This window comes from Poecilia latipinna, unplaced genomic scaffold (assembly GCF_001443285.1).
Source record: "Poecilia latipinna isolate Pla-1442-1.1 unplaced genomic scaffold, P_latipinna-1.0 Scaffold884, whole genome shotgun sequence".
Taxonomy (NCBI): domain Eukaryota; kingdom Metazoa; phylum Chordata; class Actinopteri; order Cyprinodontiformes; family Poeciliidae; genus Poecilia; species Poecilia latipinna.
In genome coordinates this window covers 106162-123894 of record NW_015113500.1, presented here as the reverse complement: position 1 = coordinate 123894, position 17733 = coordinate 106162, and the positions used below count along the sequence as shown (strand labels likewise).

General features: G+C 41.1%; 8 protein-coding genes and 1 long non-coding RNA gene across 9 annotated transcripts in view; 5 read left to right on the top strand and 4 right to left on the bottom strand.

Moving 5' to 3' along the window:
• Positions 1–31: 31 nt before the first annotated feature.
• On the top strand, positions 32–682 carry LOC106957175 (uncharacterized). The gene is made up of 2 exons (XR_001426903.1): positions 32–313; positions 551–682. It is a non-coding gene; the product is annotated as an uncharacterized LOC106957175 (long non-coding RNA).
• A 155-nt stretch (positions 683–837) lies between these two features.
• Positions 838–2090, top strand: LOC106957202 (histone H1-like). Its single transcript, XM_015048466.1, has one exon. The coding sequence runs from the start codon at positions 1449–1451 to the stop codon at positions 2037–2039; it is 591 nt and encodes a 196-aa protein (XP_014903952.1). The 5' UTR covers positions 838–1448; the 3' UTR covers positions 2040–2090.
• A 94-nt stretch (positions 2091–2184) lies between these two features.
• On the top strand, positions 2185–3313 carry LOC106957205 (histone H4). The gene has a single exon (XM_015048470.1). The coding sequence runs from the start codon at positions 2947–2949 to the stop codon at positions 3256–3258; it is 312 nt and encodes a 103-aa protein (XP_014903956.1). The 5' UTR covers positions 2185–2946; the 3' UTR covers positions 3259–3313.
• A 1728-nt stretch (positions 3314–5041) lies between these two features.
• On the bottom strand, positions 5042–5600 carry LOC106957204 (histone H2A-like). The gene has a single exon (XM_015048468.1). The coding sequence runs from the start codon at positions 5509–5511 to the stop codon at positions 5125–5127; it is 387 nt and encodes a 128-aa protein (XP_014903954.1). The 5' UTR covers positions 5512–5600; the 3' UTR covers positions 5042–5124.
• Positions 5601–5718: 118 nt separating this feature from the next.
• Positions 5719–6351, top strand: LOC106957203 (histone H3). The gene has a single exon (XM_015048467.1). It carries the CDS (start codon positions 5874–5876, stop codon positions 6282–6284), a length of 411 nt encoding a protein of 136 aa, XP_014903953.1. The 5' UTR covers positions 5719–5873; the 3' UTR covers positions 6285–6351.
• Positions 6352–7142: 791 nt separating this feature from the next.
• Positions 7143–7663, bottom strand: LOC106957172 (histone H2B 1/2). Its single transcript, XM_015048429.1, has one exon. The coding sequence runs from the start codon at positions 7563–7565 to the stop codon at positions 7191–7193; it is 375 nt and encodes a 124-aa protein (XP_014903915.1). The 5' UTR covers positions 7566–7663; the 3' UTR covers positions 7143–7190.
• A 357-nt stretch (positions 7664–8020) lies between these two features.
• LOC106957166 (uncharacterized) lies at positions 8021–10764 on the bottom strand. The gene is made up of 4 exons (XM_015048425.1): positions 10735–10764; positions 9416–9479; positions 9017–9197; positions 8021–8503 (listed from the first exon to the last, which is right to left on the bottom strand). Exons 1-4 carry the CDS (start codon positions 10762–10764, stop codon positions 8137–8139), a joined length of 642 nt encoding a protein of 213 aa, XP_014903911.1. The 3' UTR covers positions 8021–8136.
• Positions 10765–12627: 1863 nt separating this feature from the next.
• On the bottom strand, positions 12628–13132 carry LOC106957162 (histone H4). Its single transcript, XM_015048422.1, has one exon. It carries the CDS (start codon positions 12987–12989, stop codon positions 12678–12680), a length of 312 nt encoding a protein of 103 aa, XP_014903908.1. The 5' UTR covers positions 12990–13132; the 3' UTR covers positions 12628–12677.
• Positions 13133–14232: 1100 nt separating this feature from the next.
• Positions 14233–17733, top strand: part of LOC106957165 (SLAM family member 5-like) — a 7876-nt gene continuing 4375 nt past the window's right edge. Inside the window, exons 1-4 of the mRNA XM_015048424.1 lie at positions 14233–14242; positions 16052–16060; positions 16406–16708; positions 17075–17359. Of these exons, the coding sequence (XP_014903910.1) occupies positions 14233–14242; positions 16052–16060; positions 16406–16708; positions 17075–17359 (607 nt within the window). The remainder of the gene's footprint in view (positions 14243–16051; positions 16061–16405; positions 16709–17074; positions 17360–17733) is intronic.

The following is a 17733-nucleotide window of genomic DNA, read 5'->3' as shown; positions in this document are numbered from 1 at the left end:
CCTTTATCCAGAATCTGCGTTATACAGTTATACAGCCAGGAGACGTTCCCTGCGATGTCTGCACTGAAACCAAGCTAAAGGCGGCGAAGTCCTGCCTTGTGTACTTGGCTTCTTACTGTGAGACTCATCTGGAGCCCTATTTGACGGCATCGCGTCTGAAAAGGCATCAGCTCATGGAACCTGTGGAGGACTTGGAAGAAAGGATATGCGCACAGCACAGTAAACTGCTGGAGCTCTTCTGTCTGACGGACAACACATGCATCTGTTCTCTGCTCAATTTGAGACCACAAGTCTCATGAGTTCATTCCTCTAGGTGAGGAATGTGACAAAAAGAAATCGGTATCGATACATTGATCATCAGTCATCATACATCCTATTGGTTTCATTTTGTGATTTTTACATACAGTGAAATGATCTTAATCTAACTTTCAAAATATAGATGGTCAGAGATTCTATCAAATGTTTTAGTGATATATTTGAATATACATTTGAATGTGTCATATTTTTTGAAACATCTTGAAGGCTAATTATATTACTACTTATGTTCCAGAAACCACTGTGTTGATGAAGACACCTTAATGGAACTGAGGACATGAAAAAATGAGGGGTTCTAACAGCAACTATATGATTACCTGAATGAATACGACTTTGGTTTCATCAAAATAAAAGTAATTTTAATTTTCTTAAATGTCCTGATTTTAGAATATAGTATATTAGTCATGACCTCGTGAAAGAAAATCTGTCTGCAAGTTAATTCAAAAACTATGTTTAAAAGGGGAGTGAGAGGTCGCGCGAATGTGTAAGGTAACAAAAAAGATGTTTATTTGCTGATGAGGACGAGCCATGATATTGTTTTTCGTTGCATCTGCTGCTGAATCCATATTTAGCGCAGATGGGACGTTTATTCCAGCGGATCGTCTGGGAGCAGTCCGCCTCAAGCAGCGGGGAAGCGGTGTGTTTACATCCGCGGAAAACGCTCCTCTTAAAAATCACTGGATCGCTTCAGCGCAACGTTTTCACCGTGATTATGTCTCTTCATTTGTCTGCTACTAGAAACGTAATTATTACATGCAACTTAAGATAGTTTGGGATGTTTTTGGAGGCGAAATTCGAAGAAAACTCCCAGCAAGAGGCACAACGAAGGCGAGAATCTGGCCGCTTTAAAGGCTCCTGGAACAAAGGAAAAAAATGATGGGTGTCAAACATGAGCTCAGTCTGAAGAACGGAGACTTTTATATCTGCTTTAGTAACTTTGGTCTTGTAAGATGCTTGTTTTCGGAGTATTTTGAGACTAAATGTTGGCGGAGAAAACACAAAGTGGAGCCGCTGTTCGAGGCGGCAGCAGAGCAGCGGACCGAGTTGTCTCTTCACGGTTCTCATGTGTGTTATAAGTCCCGCCTCCCGCTCTGAGCTCGGTACGTTCAGAGGAACAACCCAGTCCGACAGACATGGCAGAGGAAGCTCCAGCAGCCGCGCCGGCCAAGGCTCCGGCCAAAGCCCCGAAGAAGAAGTCCGCTCCCCGGCCCAAGAAGGACGGACCCAGCCTCCCGAAACTCATCGTGGACGCCGTGGCCGAGTCCAAGGAGCGCAAGGGGATGTCCCTGTCGGCCCTCAAGAAGGTGCTGGCCGGGAAAGGAGTGGACGTGAGCAAGGCCAACAAGCGCATCAACACCGCGGTGACCAAGCTGGTCACCAAAGGAACCCTGAGCCAGACTAAGGGCACGGGGGCCTCCGGCTCCTTCAAGCTCGCCAAGGAGCCCAAAGCCGCTAAACCTGCCAAGAAGGTGGTGAAGAAGAAGGCTCCCGTCAAGGCCAAGAAGCCCGCCGCCAAGAAGACCACAGCAGCCAAGAAACCCGCCGCTAAGAAACCTGCAGCTGCCAAGAAGTCCCCGAAGAAGGCTCCGGCTAAGAAAGCTGTGAAAAAGCCCGCAAAGAGCCCCAAGAAGGCCGCGGCTGCCAAAAAGCCTAAGGCAGCTAAGAAACCCGCAGTCAAGAAAACTACAGCCAAAAAGCCCGCAGCGAAGAAGGCCAAGAAATAAACAGCTGCTTCAACCCGCACTCAGTGCACCAAAAGGCTCTTTTCAGAGCCAACACTTATTCTCTGTAGAGCACATCCTGTCCTTGCATTGAATTAACCAGGGACAACGTTAATCCCTTAAATATAGACGACACAGTTCTAACAGCTTTTTATTTCTGCGTGTAACCACATAGAGATTTTGTCGTTACTACTATATATAAATACCTCTAATAACAATCACAGTGAAACTATTTGATTTAATCTGCCAACAGATCCAATTACTTTTCTCTTAGAATTACACCTACCTACTACTGCTACCTATAACCAAGCCACATTTTGAGATTGTACGCATTTTTATTTCAAAATGTAGTTATTTGTCAAAATGTATTCAAAGAACAATTGTACAATTGCATGTTGCTGCCATTGATGAGCAGCCAAAAATCAACTCAAACTGCATGCACTTGATTTAAGAAATGAATAGCTCAGATTGAACTGATTCAGTTGCAACTGAAATTTTTATTTCACTTCCACTGAAAATACATAAAAAAGGCTATTTATTATGACTGAAAGCGCTTAACACATTCTGTGTGAGGAACAAATGATCATTTGTAAAGATTTAATTAAAAATGCGATTTACTTAAATATATTTTTAAGATTTTTAATTGAACATTAGAAAAATGTTGAATTCGATAAGCAAATAAAAGGTACTCTTCAGACAATGAATTAAAATAAATTACACCAGGAATCCAAAATAAAAAGGCAAATTAAGGAAAATACGAAGTTTTTCAGCCGTTTTCAATGACGTGACTGGCTCTGTTAAGCTCGGTTCCTCTCCTGTTCTCTTTCACGTCCGCAGTTCACAGATATAGGCGGTGCTTCATCCATGTAGCTCTCATTATCGCTTCAGACTTTTCTAGAACGATACCACCATGAGCGGCAGAGGAAAAGGAGGCAAAGGACTCGGTAAAGGAGGCGCCAAGCGTCACCGTAAGGTTCTCCGTGATAACATCCAGGGAATCACCAAGCCCGCTATTCGTCGCCTGGCTCGCCGTGGTGGGGTCAAGCGTATCTCCGGTCTCATCTACGAGGAGACCCGCGGTGTGCTCAAGGTCTTCCTGGAGAACGTCATCCGTGACGCCGTCACCTACACCGAGCACGCCAAGAGGAAGACCGTCACCGCCATGGACGTGGTGTACGCTCTCAAGAGGCAGGGCCGCACTCTGTACGGCTTCGGAGGTTAAACTGCTCCGTCATATTGACAAAACAACAAAACGGTCCTTTTAAGGGCCACACACATGTCTTTTAAGAAGCTAATTTCCTGTCTAACTTTAATAAAAGCTACATCTATTGTAAGCCAACTCCTTCAGCTGCGCTTCATATATACTCAAACTACTTAAAGGTAAATGACCTTTTAAGGGCCACACACATGTTCTAACGAGCTGAATTTCATCTGGTTTTCTACCTCCAACTTCCAAGGGAAACTAAAAGCTACAATGACTGTAATTCCTAGGTAACATGAAACTGGCAAGGCTGCAGTTTACTTTCTACAAATCTATTTAAATTTATTGCACAGTCTGTTTAAAACTATAACGTGTTCACAATCTATATATTTATCAGTTGACTTGTGTTATTTAAATGGATAGCTGACTTTGGCTGTGGGTTGTTCCACATTGTAAAATATTTAGACTCAACTATTAAAGTACAAACTGACACTTGTTCCAATGACTCTGCTTTCATAGCTACTGAACTACCAAATAATTGGACCACTATGAATATTTAAATGCAAAAAGCTAACTGGTGCACATCTGTCAACATAGCTTAACCCATAAGGAAGATTTTAAATAAAATGAAAATAAAACCACACTTTGAAAACAAAGGGGAAATGCAAAAAAAATATTTATACAGAGGTACTTCAAATCAAAAATCTGGAAATAGGAAATCTAAATGAGGTCCAAATTATAATTGTACGAAATTGTGGTTCTGATTGAGAAATTGAGTTTTAGGTTTTACCATCAATAACAGGAAACAGCTTTAAGATATCTAAATGCATGAATAAATACAAAAATATAACAATGTGACATTCTGAATGGAGTGGTTAAATGTTTTACAAGTCAACTTACACTGTATTCTCTAGATGTATTAGTGGTTATGAATAGTGATTACTATGTGCACCATATGAAAGGTTGTATAGGCACAGTTGAGATGCTATTATGTTATCCCCAGTAACATAGGTATGATTTCAGAGTATCAAATCTGCGGTCATGTCTCAACCCCCTCTTCTGTTTCCTCTTCTAGGTTTGATCCAGTCATTGTTTAATGAAGACAGGATATTTAGACTTTATGCATTAGTATGTCAAACATTTAGCTTGACACAGTCACTGCATGTTTTTCTTTTCTAGGTTTTAAAGAAACAAGAAACTTCAGTTAGTTATTCAATTAGGCCAGGGGTCCCCAAACTACGGCCCGCCACGTCATTTGGTCCGGCCCCCTGAACAATGCCGGATCCGGCCCGCCTCCTCATGCCAGACAGCATTCAGTGTTTTTTTTTTTCATATATTGTATTTTCCGGTTTATATTTGAATTTTTCTTCAACCACCAGGGGGGCTCTTGAGCAGATGTGAAACTAATTTTCCCTCAATGAAAGATATAGTAGTCAGTCCCAGTCACCGTTTCACTCACGGTTTTTCCATTTGCATTCTGGGTAAAAATCTATCTAAAAGCGCGAATGTGTCGCCCCCCCCCCCCCCCTCGACAGTTTCACAGACAGAACAGCCCCCCCCCCGACAATAATTTTCTAAGGTTTCTTTCTCCAAAAACTAAGACCGGCCCCCGACCAGAGAAAGGAACAGCTATGTGGCCCTCGCAGGGAAAAGTTTGGGGAACCCTGAATTAGGCTTTCATAAGAATTGTTGTGCCATTATTCAATTAAAGCCCAATTAAAAGTGACCCATAATCATAAGTCTTTAAAATTAATGTGACAATTAAAATTTTAATTCTTAAAGTGAAAAATGTAATATCGTCAAAGCAGCAGCAGCAGTCCAAGCTCTCAAAATAAAGTGTGTGGCTCTTAAAAGAGCCGTTGTTCGTTTTCAGCGGGTATCGGGAGTTTACTTGGCCTTTGCGGGCTTCTCGGTCTTCTTGGGCAGCAGCACCGCCTGGATGTTGGGCAGCACTCCACCCTGAGCGATGGTGACTCCACCCAGCAGCTTGTTGAGCTCCTCGTCGTTGCGGACGGCCAGCTGCAGGTGACGGGGGATGATGCGGGTCTTCTTGTTGTCGCGGGCGGCGTTCCCAGCCAGCTCCAGGATCTCAGCGGTCAGATACTCGAGCACAGCGGCCAGGTAGACGGGGGCTCCGGCACCGACCCGCTCGCCGTAGTTGCCTTTGCGCAGCAGCCTGTGAACACGGCCCACTGGGAACTGGAGTCCGGCTCTAGAGGAGCGGGTCTTGGCCTTAGCTCTGGCTTTTCCTCCGGTCTTTCCGCGGCCACTCATTTTGTTGTTGCTTCTTAATGGAGATGAGACTCGAGAAAGAAATGAGAAGCAGCGGCTGAAAGCTGCTTTTTATGTCCGCGGAGAGGAGCGGGATGATGCAGGCGACCAATCAGAAAAGCTCCCAGCAGAGCGGGACGGAGAGGCGGACTTTTTAAACGCGGCTTCCTCCAATGAGCGGCGGACATTAAGCCGGGAGGAGACGCCTCTGGGCGGCGCTGAGCTCCAGGAGGAGCCGCTAACCAACCAGGATCCGGAGCGGAGCCGCAGCGTCACAGAGTGACGCCCAGAGCCTCGGCTTAAGAGCAGCGGAGCCTCGGCGGTTTGCATCATTTCTCTCCTGATCGTGATCAGAGAACAGAAGCATGGCCAGAACCAAGCAGACCGCCCGTAAATCCACCGGAGGCAAAGCCCCCAGGAAGCAGCTGGCCACCAAGGCGGCCAGGAAGAGCGCTCCGGCTACCGGCGGCGTGAAGAAGCCTCACCGTTACAGGCCCGGTACCGTGGCTCTGAGAGAGATCCGTCGCTACCAGAAGTCGACGGAGCTGCTGATCCGCAAGCTGCCCTTCCAGCGTCTGGTCCGAGAGATCGCTCAGGACTTTAAGACCGACCTGCGCTTCCAGAGCTCCGCTGTCATGGCTCTGCAGGAGGCCAGCGAGGCCTACCTGGTGGGACTGTTCGAGGACACCAACCTGTGCGCCATCCACGCCAAGAGGGTCACCATCATGCCCAAAGACATCCAGCTGGCCCGCCGCATCCGCGGAGAGAGGGCTTAGAGGCTGCAGCTCCAACTAACACACAACGGCTCTTTTAAGAGCCACACACACCTTCATTAAGAGCTTGTTCCCCCTTAATTTAACACATTACCACCATAGTTACACTATTGTGAACTTTACTGTGTTTTTAGAAGCAGTTTTACAATGAAAGACTAAGCATTCAAATTTCCAAAGGATATGTTAGATTGAATGAAGTATAAGGTCAAAAATATAGAATTAAATCTACATCTGTTATCTTTACAGTATTTCACCCTCACTTCATTTAATACTTCTAAAAAGAAAAAGTGGCCTGTGAGAAATTTGCAACCCTTGGAGTTTCAGGGCCCAGATCCAGAATAGTAGTATTGTACTTTAGCACACAAGCATGGAAACAAATGTCTGAGAAACTTTTTTTTCCCAAAATTGGGTAAAACCAAATGCATCTTTACTTTTAATTTTCTAGTCAAGATATTCAACTAGGCTTAGACAATCCTATTAAACCTGCCATAGGACGTTTTGAAACCCTATTCTAGTAGCTGATTGACTTTTTCCTTTGGTCAAAATACATTCAGCCTTAAATACATTAAACAGCATTCAACTATGCTTCTACATGCAAAGATGTGAATTGAAGAAATTTGATCTTACCCTACATAAATATACTTAATGCTATTTTAGTTTAGGCTAGTGGTTAAATAGAATATTGTTCAGTTCTTATGAGACAAACCCACTGTGTTCTACTCTTACTATAGACCTTTTGTGTCTGGAATTATGATACAATTGTACATCAACCATAAACCTTAAGTCATTTATTTCAATCCATAAGGTTCTGTTTATGTGGCATCCTTTATACAGATAAGAATCGCTCTTCAGATGTAGTGAGTGGCTCTTAAAAGAGCCGTTGGGTTTGTGTGTTAACAGCAGAGCTGTTTACTTGGAGCTGGTGTACTTGGTAACCGCCTTGGTTCCCTCGGACACGGCGTGCTTGGCCAGCTCACCGGGCAGCAGGAGGCGCACAGCAGTCTGGATCTCCCTGGAGGTGATGGTGGAGCGCTTGTTGTAGTGAGCCAGACGGGAGGCCTCGGAGGCGATGCGCTCAAAGATGTCGTTGACGAAGGAGTTCATGATGCTCATGGCCTTGGAGGAGATCCCGGTGTCGGGGTGGACCTGCTTGAGCACCTTGTAGACGTAGATGGCGTAGCTCTCCTTCCTGGTCCTCCTCTTCTTCTTGCCTCCTTTGCCGGCGGTCTTGGTGACCGCTTTCTTGGAGCCCTTCTTGGGCGCAGACTTGGCGGGTTCCGGCATGTTTCCTCACTGGATCTAACAGCAACGAATGACTCGCTGTTCGCGGTCAGGTCGGTATTATACACCCTGCATGCAAATAGAGCTGTGTCATCCCCCAGCTGTGATTGGCTGTTTGGCTCACAGGGTAAAGTAGGAAGTGCTGAGTTCAAAAAGAAATCACGTGGGAATTTTAAACTTTGCGCGCGGCGAGAATGAAAGAAGCGGGAAATCCTGACGGTTCCTCATTGTTCTCAGCTTAAAGTCTGTAAATGTTTATTTATATAACATCAAATCACAATAATTGACGTTGTTGTGAATAGATAATTTAATCCATTTAAATCAATCAAAACATGTTCATACATATCCAGAAAATAAGTAGTTAGCTTAAAGACTAAAACCATTCAAATTATTTAAAAATGAGCTTTATTAGACAATATCTAAAGCATTGTAAATTTCTTGTAAGAAGGTATCAAACATCAAATATGATGCAGAAAAAAACATTACGTGAAGATTTTTTTTCTACACGGTTGCTGGAGCAGGTTAAATGGTCTGAGTGGAACAGAAGCATTTCTGAAGTGTTTCTAATCACCTCTCAGTCAATCCAGATTGAGATATTAAATTGCTTGTCAGACCAATAATCCGGAGCAGCAGGAGAGCAGGTAACTTTGGGCTGTTTATTGGTTTGGGGTTTCGGCTCATAATGAACAGGAAGGCACCTGTTGCCGACTTTGTCACAAGCCACGGTCACATTTTGTTCTGTTTTCCTCGGGGTCGTTTTAACTCTGCATTTTTTTTTTGTCACTTTCACCACATACACCGGCAGTGTTATTTTACTCGTGCACAAGTTGTCCTGCTGGTTCCAGCCGTTGCCGTTGCAGATTTTTACAACAAGATCCCTGTTTGAGTGCTCAAAGAAGGTCTGAGTTGGTTTTCCGCAGCGATCCAAGCTTTGTATATGGCTAGGGAAACAAATATATTATCAAAAAATATTCATATATTTCATTAAAAAATGGGTTTTCATGATGTCCCAAGTCTTTCAGATGAACTTACATAATGAATGTAGCTATCCAGTATATAAAAAAGGTATGTGTCAAAAAAAAATTGGGTGGCGTATGAGCAGTTCTGACAAAGTTTAAAAACAAATGTTTGTATTTATCCTGTATCTTTTGTTTGATGCTCAAATTTGTTTGATGACCTGAAACACAATATTGTTTGTCTTATTTGAAGCAAAAACAAAAATAAATATTTCAGGAGGCAAATTCATTTCAACCCCCCCCAGCCCCCCAACTCTCCTTGAGTCTGATTTAGAGTATATTTGATTTGAACTTAGACTGAACAACTGTCTGGTATGAGGTGTGAGGCTTAAAATTAATTTTTAACTTTAATATTACAGAGTTATTCTTTCATAGGTTACTAATGAAGTTTACTCTCACCTTTTAATCAAAACATTGACTTGACAGTCAGTAACTCACCTCTCCCATTCAGATTTTGAATTAGTATCAAAGTTTTCTGGAAGGATGTGATTTTTTTCAAATTTCTTGAAAGCTTGTGGCTTATTGGTCGGCTGACAGGGGTGTCCGTTGTGTAAATCCTCGTCTCCCACAGCACAGCTGCACATGACAGCGATCAGCAGGATGACTTGCATTTTCTTGTCTGAAGAAGCAGAAACTCAAAAGTTACTGAATGCAATTCAAAAGGTTTGTCACTTTGCTGTCGCGTTGTTGCTCTGAACGTCGGAGCCCTTTGAAGTTGGATGTTAAAAAAATCCTAAATCATAATTTAAAAAGATGTTTCATTAAAGATGTTTTATTATTGATTAGAAATAATCCATTTCAGATGCAAATTATAACTCAGAGGAGATATTTACTCACCTTTCACGATCGGTCCGTCTCTACTGTTGGTCTTGAGCGGTGACAGGAGGAGGTCAGTGTCCACCTGCTGAAGTTATAGTCAGTTACCATGACCACCAGGCATCCCGGCTCGGAGCAAACAGCCAATCAAATGACTGCATGTTAACCTATGACTTTAGTCTGTGGTCATGAGCTAAAAGTTTTCACATTGCTGACTGGAATCAAGAGCTTGTTTTGTTGACATTTCACCATTGTGGCGAGCAGCGATGTGACTGCGGGTGGAACATTGTGGCTAACACACTTTTCTTTCTTTCGTGGGAAAATCACTTAACCGGTTTTGGGGTAGGGGGTGTAATGAGCGTGGGGTAATAGTTCAATGAATTTAATTGTACTTTCTTGTATTGCAAATTCAGCTTTTGAAAAAGTAACCTTGAGTTTTAGCTTTGAGGTAATTGTTGTCTTTGAGAAGATGTGAGCTCCCGCTGTTTTAAGCTCTGGTTCACCCATTGCTCATCAGGCCTTTTCAACAAATGTCGTACTACTTCAGTTCAACTTTTTAACTGTGCATTTGCTTTGAAGAAGTGGGAAATTATAAAAATGCAAAAGTGTTAAATGGGGAAAGGAGTGAAGTTACTAGCATTTCACCAAAGGTTTCAAATCTTTTAGCAAGCTAACAATCAAACCAAGCAGGGGGCTTTTTAAATATGTCATTTGGTTTCTTTTGAAAAGAACAGGAAGCCAAAGGTCCTTACTGCACGTAGTGAAGGTGAAGCATAGTCATGCAAAGCAGTTGCATGATTACATGATAAAATGTTGTTGAACTGTGAGCCACAGAGCTAAATCATGACTAGAAAGAAGGGGGTTTAATGTTAGACAGGCATTTGGGTCTGAGCAATTATTTTCAATTTTACCTGCAACTCATCTACGATTTGATGTCACAAAGGGAGTCTTCGCTTTCTTACTTTGATTTGGGACCAAAATTGCAACATTGTTACATATCCGTATGGTGTGGTTCACTTTCAAACACTGCGTCCAACGCCTGTTCACCTCCTCACCTGTGGTGGCGCTGCACTACAAACCACTGAAGGAAACAACATAAAAACCTTTGAACAAGACACTGAGCACTACTTGTTTTTGAAATGCGAATGGCGTCAGATTTTAGGGGGTTGTTGGATTTCTCTTTTGTCTTTGGACAATTTGCCGGTGACACTCCTTAAAAATGGGCTCAGCACAAGCCATTTTTCTCACTAGTGCCAGACGTGTGTTTGTTTTGGTTGTGTTGACCCAGAACACAAAATATTTGGAGTGATCTCCAAAAAGCAGGACCGTGTACCGTGTACCGTGGCGTCCAGGTCGACGCCACGGTACATTTCAATCGAGTTGAGACCGGGATTTATAGGTGGACCAGAGTTTGCTTTTGTTTGGTTCTCACCAGAATTCAAATGTGTGTTCACACATACCCAGACAAACCAGATTTTCTTGGCATACGGACTACAGTTGGATTAAAGTGGACTAAAACAGAACGTAACCTCAGACAGTCAGAATAGTGAGCATCGGCTGCAACACAAAAGTGGAATAAAATCCAACATTTATATTTTCATAACTTTGATTGTTTTAACATAATCCAAAAGAGTCTGATACAAAAAGAACAAAACTGCTCTATTTAAAGGTTTATTCTTTCTCCCTAAAAATACGCTAAGGTGACTTCTTTCTATTTGTAAGGACACCAGAAAATGGGCAGAAAAGAATATTAAAGATATTTTTGGGTTGGAATTAGTAATGTTTTCTTCATTCACTTCATTCTTTCATGTTTTGCTTTTTATAGACGTTCTGGATACTTCATTAGGCACACTTATTTATTTTGCTCACAGTAAAAACAGAAAAGGAAAGGAGGTTTCCATCATGGTGCTCATTTTGTTCCATCATAATCAACAGCAAGCCTGACTCAGATTCCACAGTATTTGTCAAGCTAATGCTAGAAACTAGCTCAGCAGCACCTGCTGTTTGGTTTCTGTGGTTTCTTCTTCGAATGAACAGGAAGGCCGTGGCCAACAGCTTTCTCTCACAAGACACGATCACACGTTTCTTCAAATGTTTTCATCTTTCGATTGCGTAGGGTCGAGCGTTTGAGACACGTCCCGGAATTTTTTGTAATTCCTAGTGCAAACAGCGCAAAATTACTCAAATTTGGACAAAGCACAGACCTGGCACGGTTATATTCGTACCACATTTTTCAGCCATTATTAGACTATAATCTACACATCTTATGGTTCGTTTTTGCTAAAAGTTGATCTCTTCTCAAAACCTATTTCCTATTTTTACTTTCTGAACTACTTCAAACCTTTGTCCTCACATTAAAAAGAACTTTGCTCTAATTTACCACAACATGTCTGCTCTGATTTAATGCTTCATGCACAAATAATCTCTCTTCTTGCATTAATCCTTTTCCAAATATCCAAACTCTGTCCATGTGAAGCTTTTGTTCGCTCTCAAGGGCCCATTATTGACTCTTCCAGCCAATAACATCATTTCCTTCTTTTGGGGGTGGGCTTCCTGCACCGTATTGTTGTGACGGGCAAATGCTTTACAAATTAAAAATGAACTTTAATCATGATTTACTTTATTACCGTTGAAATAAGTTATCTATTTTATCAAATTTCTGCATTGGTTCTGCTCTGATGTCACCAAACTTGAGTCAAGTTGGTGACAGTAATTTCATGTCACAGCTTGTCATTCTGTTGGCTGGAAAAGTTACTAATTCACGATGAACATCACTTAAATGTGTAGGTGTGTGCATACATATGTAAAAGGTCACAATGAGTGGACCTTAGGTAAACTGAAAGGAAGCAACAATCCAAAAATAACTCTGGCCCAAGAATGATTGTTTTTGCCTCAGTTCTTGGTGTTTTAACATTAGGACATTTTAATAACTTTGTTAGTTGAATATCAGCACAGAAGAAATTGCAGGATACTCAGAACTGAAGAGATTTGTGTTACTGCAGAAAAGCTACATAGATGCTATTTTGACACAGCATGTGCTCATCAATTCCCACACTTTAGATTTCATAACAGCATCCGACCTTATACATCATTCATGTAAATTAATGCATCACATACTCAAGTCAGGAAGTTTTCTTACTCTGCTGTAATACTTATGCGTGTTCATATTGGTTTACCGTAGGAAACAGAGGATTGCGCTCAAATGAGGAAATCCAGCTCGTTAGAACATGTGTGTGGCCCTTAAAAGGACCGTTTTGTTGTTGTGTCAATATGACGGAGCAGTTTAACCTCCGAAGCCGTACAGAGTGCGGCCCTGCCTCTTGAGAGCGTACACCACGTCCATGGCGGTGACGGTCTTCCTCTTGGCGTGCTCGGTGTAGGTGACGGCGTCACGGATGACGTTCTCCAGGAAGACCTTGAGCACACCGCGGGTCTCCTCGTAGATGAGACCGGAGATACGCTTGACTCCCCCGCGGCGAGCCAGACGGCGGATAGCGGGCTTGGTGATTCCCTGGATGTTATCACGGAGAACCTTACGGTGACGCTTGGCGCCTCCTTTACCGAGTCCTTTGCCTCCTTTTCCTCTGCCGCTCATGGTGGTATCGTTCTAGAAAAGTCTGAAGCGATAATGAGAGCTACATGGATGAAGCACCGCCTATATCTGTGAACTGCGGACGTGAAAGAGAACAGGAGAGGAACCGAGCTTAACAGAGCCAGTCACGTCATTGAAAACGGCTGAAAAACTTCGTATTTTCCTTAATTTGCCTTTTTAATAGTCTTCCTTACATTATTATTTTTGGTTTATACCGGTATTGTTAAGATTTACTTATGTGTAGGTTTATATCTACACATGCATCCATGTTTGTATGTTTCCAGGGGCCACATTTTGGACACCCCTGAACTAAACCATCCATTGTGGCTCTGGGTTGGTTCTGGTCATTGTTTATTTGTTTGATAAGCAAGAACATTTAGAAGGTTTTCATTCAGGACTGTCCTGTATGATGCTTAATTTACCTTTTCTATCCAGCTTCCCTGTTCTTGTTGAAAGCACCACTTACTAAGAAATGACACACGTGCAGCTTCTATGTGTATATGAATGGATGAAGAGCTGATAAACTAGATAGAGCTCCTCACAAGGACAGGCCATTTAATATTTTATTTCACTGTGCGTCTACATAAGCACACAGCATTTTGGAATAAGGCTGAAAGCAAAACGCAGTTAAGTATTTTTCATCTATTTCTTAGAACACAGAAGCCTCTTCTCCAAACTGAGAAAGCTTGCAGAATATTCCAGATGAAGATGTCAGGAAACCAATTTCTTTACAGCATTTTTTAAAAATTTACTACAACACAGCTTATCTGTGTAAGCTACAGGTGGTAAGCATAAACATATTCTCATGTTTGGCCTAGATAAATAAATGTATCTAGGCCAATGGGCATTGGCTTAGATAAATACATATTTCAGATTAACCCTTGTGTTTACAAATGGGGTCCAACCAACCACACACACGTAAAACCTGTATCATTTGCCTCAGTCCTCGCACGCACAAGGGTTAAGACAAAACAGCACCATTAATTAGTGCGCTGAAATATACCATTTATGCAGCTTTAAGGACAAAATGTTCTTGTGATTTCTTCAACTAGGCATTTTTAATTTGCACTAAAAGAAAAGACAGAATTTTAGATGTGATTAATCTAAAATGAAATCTGAGAGACTGTAACATAAGCAAACTAACAGCACTTTCAGTTCCTCCTGGAACTAAACTGGGTTAATGAAATGCATTCTGGGATTAGTAGTTTCTATACCTGTGTCTTTGTTCTTTGGAGTTCAGTCTTTCATGGCTGAAGGTACAACTTTGAAGGCAGCAGGCTGGGACTCAAACCCAGGACCTTGTTCCTGGCTTGCAGAAGAAGGTCTGCAAGGCAACTGTGTTACCAACTTTGCAACTGGTTTCTCTAAATTCTCATTACATGTGTGTGTGTGCATATGCATGTGTGTGTGTGTGTGTTCCGTCTCTGTGTTGCCCTGCGATGGACTGCCGACCCTTCCAGGTCAGACCCTCTGTGTGACCTGTACCACTCTACAAAGGGACAGGCCTCCATAGCTAGCCTGTGGTGACTATCAAAGTGTGTGGTAGATAATGGATGGATGCTTAAACTGTGATGCTTAAACATCTGTGTAAACATCTTGTAAATTGTAAACATCACACAGATGCTTGCAATTTAAGCATCCGTGTGATGCTTAATCAAATGTAATCAAGCTTTTTTTTTATTCATTTTTTATTTGAGATAAGATATTTCTTTTCAGAGGAACAAGCTAAAACGTACAAAAGTGTACCATTATTTGAGGTACTATGCTGTAGGTTCCAACTTAAGACTGTTCGTGTACTTCAGTTCCTCTGTAAGTATGTTGGTGTTTTGGCTATAAAAACATGCAAATTGTGTTGTTGATGCAAGCAGAAATGCTTGAGAATTTACTCATTATATCTGATGTTCTTTAAACAGCAACACCAACTCTAGCCACTTCCTTAATTTGACTCATTTGCAGTATTCTCACCAACTTATCACATGCTCAGTTCAGCGGGTCCAACAAAAGTATAAGGAGGTAAGACTGTTATTCTCTAGCAGAGATGGGTTATACATGCCTCGTCTGCCAAGTTTGTCTTTACTTCTCGTTTATAGTAATATGTAGTCTTATTGTGAAAGTCTCTTCTTCAAGTCTGATTATGACAGAACAACTTATACATCATGCTGTAACAAAATATACAGAAACATTGAACTGCAATGAATTAGGCATACTTAACTTGTATAGTGTTCACATATATTTTGTGTTCTCGCTGTTTGAAGCTAAAGTAATTGACAGATGGTTTTAGTTCCTCAATGTTACCTGATGAACATGAGATTAAGTTACGTGTTAAACTATTGACAAATCCACAAAACAAATTTCGAGTTCTGTGTTCAAAATGTTGCTACAGCTCTATATAAGGCACAAACAGTATATAACATGGAGAGAGCATATTATAGCAACTGACTTTGTTGCTGTGAGGAATCAGGAAGTAGTTTGTAGCCCCCCACCTCGCCCCAAATGAAGGATTATGGCTTTACTGATGAACAGTGAGGTTTATCGGAAGTAAACTCTGAGTTTCACCGTAAGAGCTGTATGCACAAACACAAAAAGGACAGCTCCAAAAACACACTCTTACCGTAGCGTTTCAACTAAAAATAATGTTCACTACTAAAACTATCAACTACCCTAGTGTTTGTATACAATAAAACAAATTCACATTTTCAATCAATCAACATTAGAACCATAATTATTTACAAAATAAAACATACCCCGTGTCTCTATCGAGAGGGCCGCTAATAAGATACATTTTTATAACACTGTTGCAATTTGTCTTCCGTTCTTTTCCGTCGTTAAGCTGCCGTTTTATAACATGTATAGCGGAAGTTGTATCATCAAAATAAAAGCATCAAATCAAACAGCCGGAAGTCAAGCATATACTATACAAAATAAAACGAAGTAAAGGCAATAAGTGCTAAAGAGGTGATACAACAAATAAGGAGCTTCATTTGGGGTTATTTACATAATTAGTGTCTAGAAACCAGAGATAAATGTAGAGTCCAAGGTGTGGGGCAAGACAAACCAATGACTAGGCCGTCATGGTATGTTTGACATCTGCTAAAATCAAATAATGATACACTTGATCTGACTCGGGTATTTAAAGTGAATGTCGTTAACACGCAAGATGACAAAAGTAATTTGAAAGTTTGTATACTGTCGTTCTACCGTAACGTCTGTAAGAGTCTCATAGCAGAAATGAGATCAGAAACATCAGCTGTATTCTGACAAATGTTCTGACTAAATACAGTTTTGCTGAGAGAAACTAAAGGATCATATTTCTGTCATTTGCTTTTCTGTTAGTTATTAGTCCAGCTAGGGATTTATTAAAAGAAAATAAAGAATGATTCCTCATAATGAATCATTATGTTGTTAATAATGTGTTTCAGATGTGGAGGCTGCAGAAGGAAAACAAGTCATTCATAAAAAAGTTGGAGATTCTGTGGAGCTTTTATCAAATTTACCAGTTGAAGGCGTCACCAGGGCAACATGGAAATATGGAGACTCACCAGTAGCAAACAAAGTTTCAGGTGTTATTTCAACCAATCCATTTAAGAACAGAGTGGAGTTCAATAACACAAGCTTTAGTTTAACAATAAGAGACCTGAGTCTTCAAGATTCTGGTGAATTCAGTTTTACATCATTAACAGACAAACAAAGACCTACAGTCTTCATCACTCTGCAGGTTCACGGTAAGATGCTGGTTTTGTTCACAACCTTTACAAGAAATGTAAAAAAACAACAACAACAAAAAAAAACAAACTGAATGTTTATAATCCATTTACAGTTTTTCATAAACTTTCTAAATTCAATAATAGCACTAGTCTGTCCAGTCTTAAAGTTTCTTACATATAACAGCTTCTTAATGTTTAACGTGTCAAAATTCTGTCAAGAGATTAATTATTAACCTTTAGTTTAAGTTTTCTGAGACCTTAAAGAAAATAACAATAACCACAACAGAACACCTACACACACACACACACTATAAATACATCAACTATATATATAATGTCATTATTAATAAGCTGTTACACTTCTTCCCTCTGTTCTCACATTAGAGCCAATATCCACAAATTCAATTGTGTTTTCAAACGTCACTCAGCCTGAACCAAATGGATTTTGTACAGTTTTTCTGGAGTGCAACGCAAATCCTCACAGCAACGTCACTTACATCTGGACTGTAGGAACCCAAACCAGAAACGGCCCCAGGCTGCAATACGCCATTAAACCACAAGATGGCGACACCACATTCACCTGCAATGCCTCTAATGTTGTCAGTGAGAAGTTAGCATCTGAAACACTGAGATGTAGCAACACCACAGGACCCACAGGCTCTAATGAAGGTATGTTCAGAAATATGAATTCTTCTGTTTGACTTGTTTGTGTGTCAAGTTCACATTTGTAAAGAGAACATAGACCAGTTTTATCAAGAATAAATCGACACGATTCCAAATAAAAAAGGAAGTTGGCGAGCTATTAAGTTCTGAGAAAAGGGGATGTTGTCACAGTTCTTTTAATCATAATAAAATACAGTTTACATAAAGGCTGTATTACATGTTGGGTTAAATGTGATTCCAGATGAAGGTTTGATAAATACTTTAACATTTATGGGAAATTTTTATGCTTTTTCTGACTGGACTTGTAACAACAATGTGACACTCTGCACTCACCTGAAGTAAGAAGACACATGTTCATTTATGCTGTAATACAATAATGA

Bases quoted from the DNA above. Each gene is read 5' to 3' on its own strand.
- LOC106957202 (XM_015048466.1), top strand. From the start codon at position 1,449: ATGGCAGAGGAAGCTCCAGCAGCCGCGCCGGCCAAGGCTCCGGCCAAA.
- LOC106957205 (XM_015048470.1), top strand. From the start codon at position 2,947: ATGAGCGGCAGAGGAAAAGGAGGCAAAGGACTCGGTAAAGGAGGCGCC.
- LOC106957204 (XM_015048468.1), bottom strand. From the start codon at position 5,511: ATGAGTGGCCGCGGAAAGACCGGAGGAAAAGCCAGAGCTAAGGCCAAG.
- LOC106957203 (XM_015048467.1), top strand. From the start codon at position 5,874: ATGGCCAGAACCAAGCAGACCGCCCGTAAATCCACCGGAGGCAAAGCC.
- LOC106957172 (XM_015048429.1), bottom strand. From the start codon at position 7,565: ATGCCGGAACCCGCCAAGTCTGCGCCCAAGAAGGGCTCCAAGAAAGCG.
- LOC106957166 (XM_015048425.1), bottom strand. From the start codon at position 10,764: ATGTACCGTGGCGTCGACCTGGACGCCACG. The intron at 9,198-9,415 runs GTGAGTAAATAT...CTGCTTCTTCAG, and splicing joins AGACGGACCGATCGTGAAAG to ACAAGAAAATGCAAGTCATC. The intron at 8,504-9,016 runs GTGAGTTACTGA...TTGTTTCCCTAG, and splicing joins TCAAAATCTGAATGGGAGAG to CCATATACAAAGCTTGGATC.
- LOC106957162 (XM_015048422.1), bottom strand. From the start codon at position 12,989: ATGAGCGGCAGAGGAAAAGGAGGCAAAGGACTCGGTAAAGGAGGCGCC.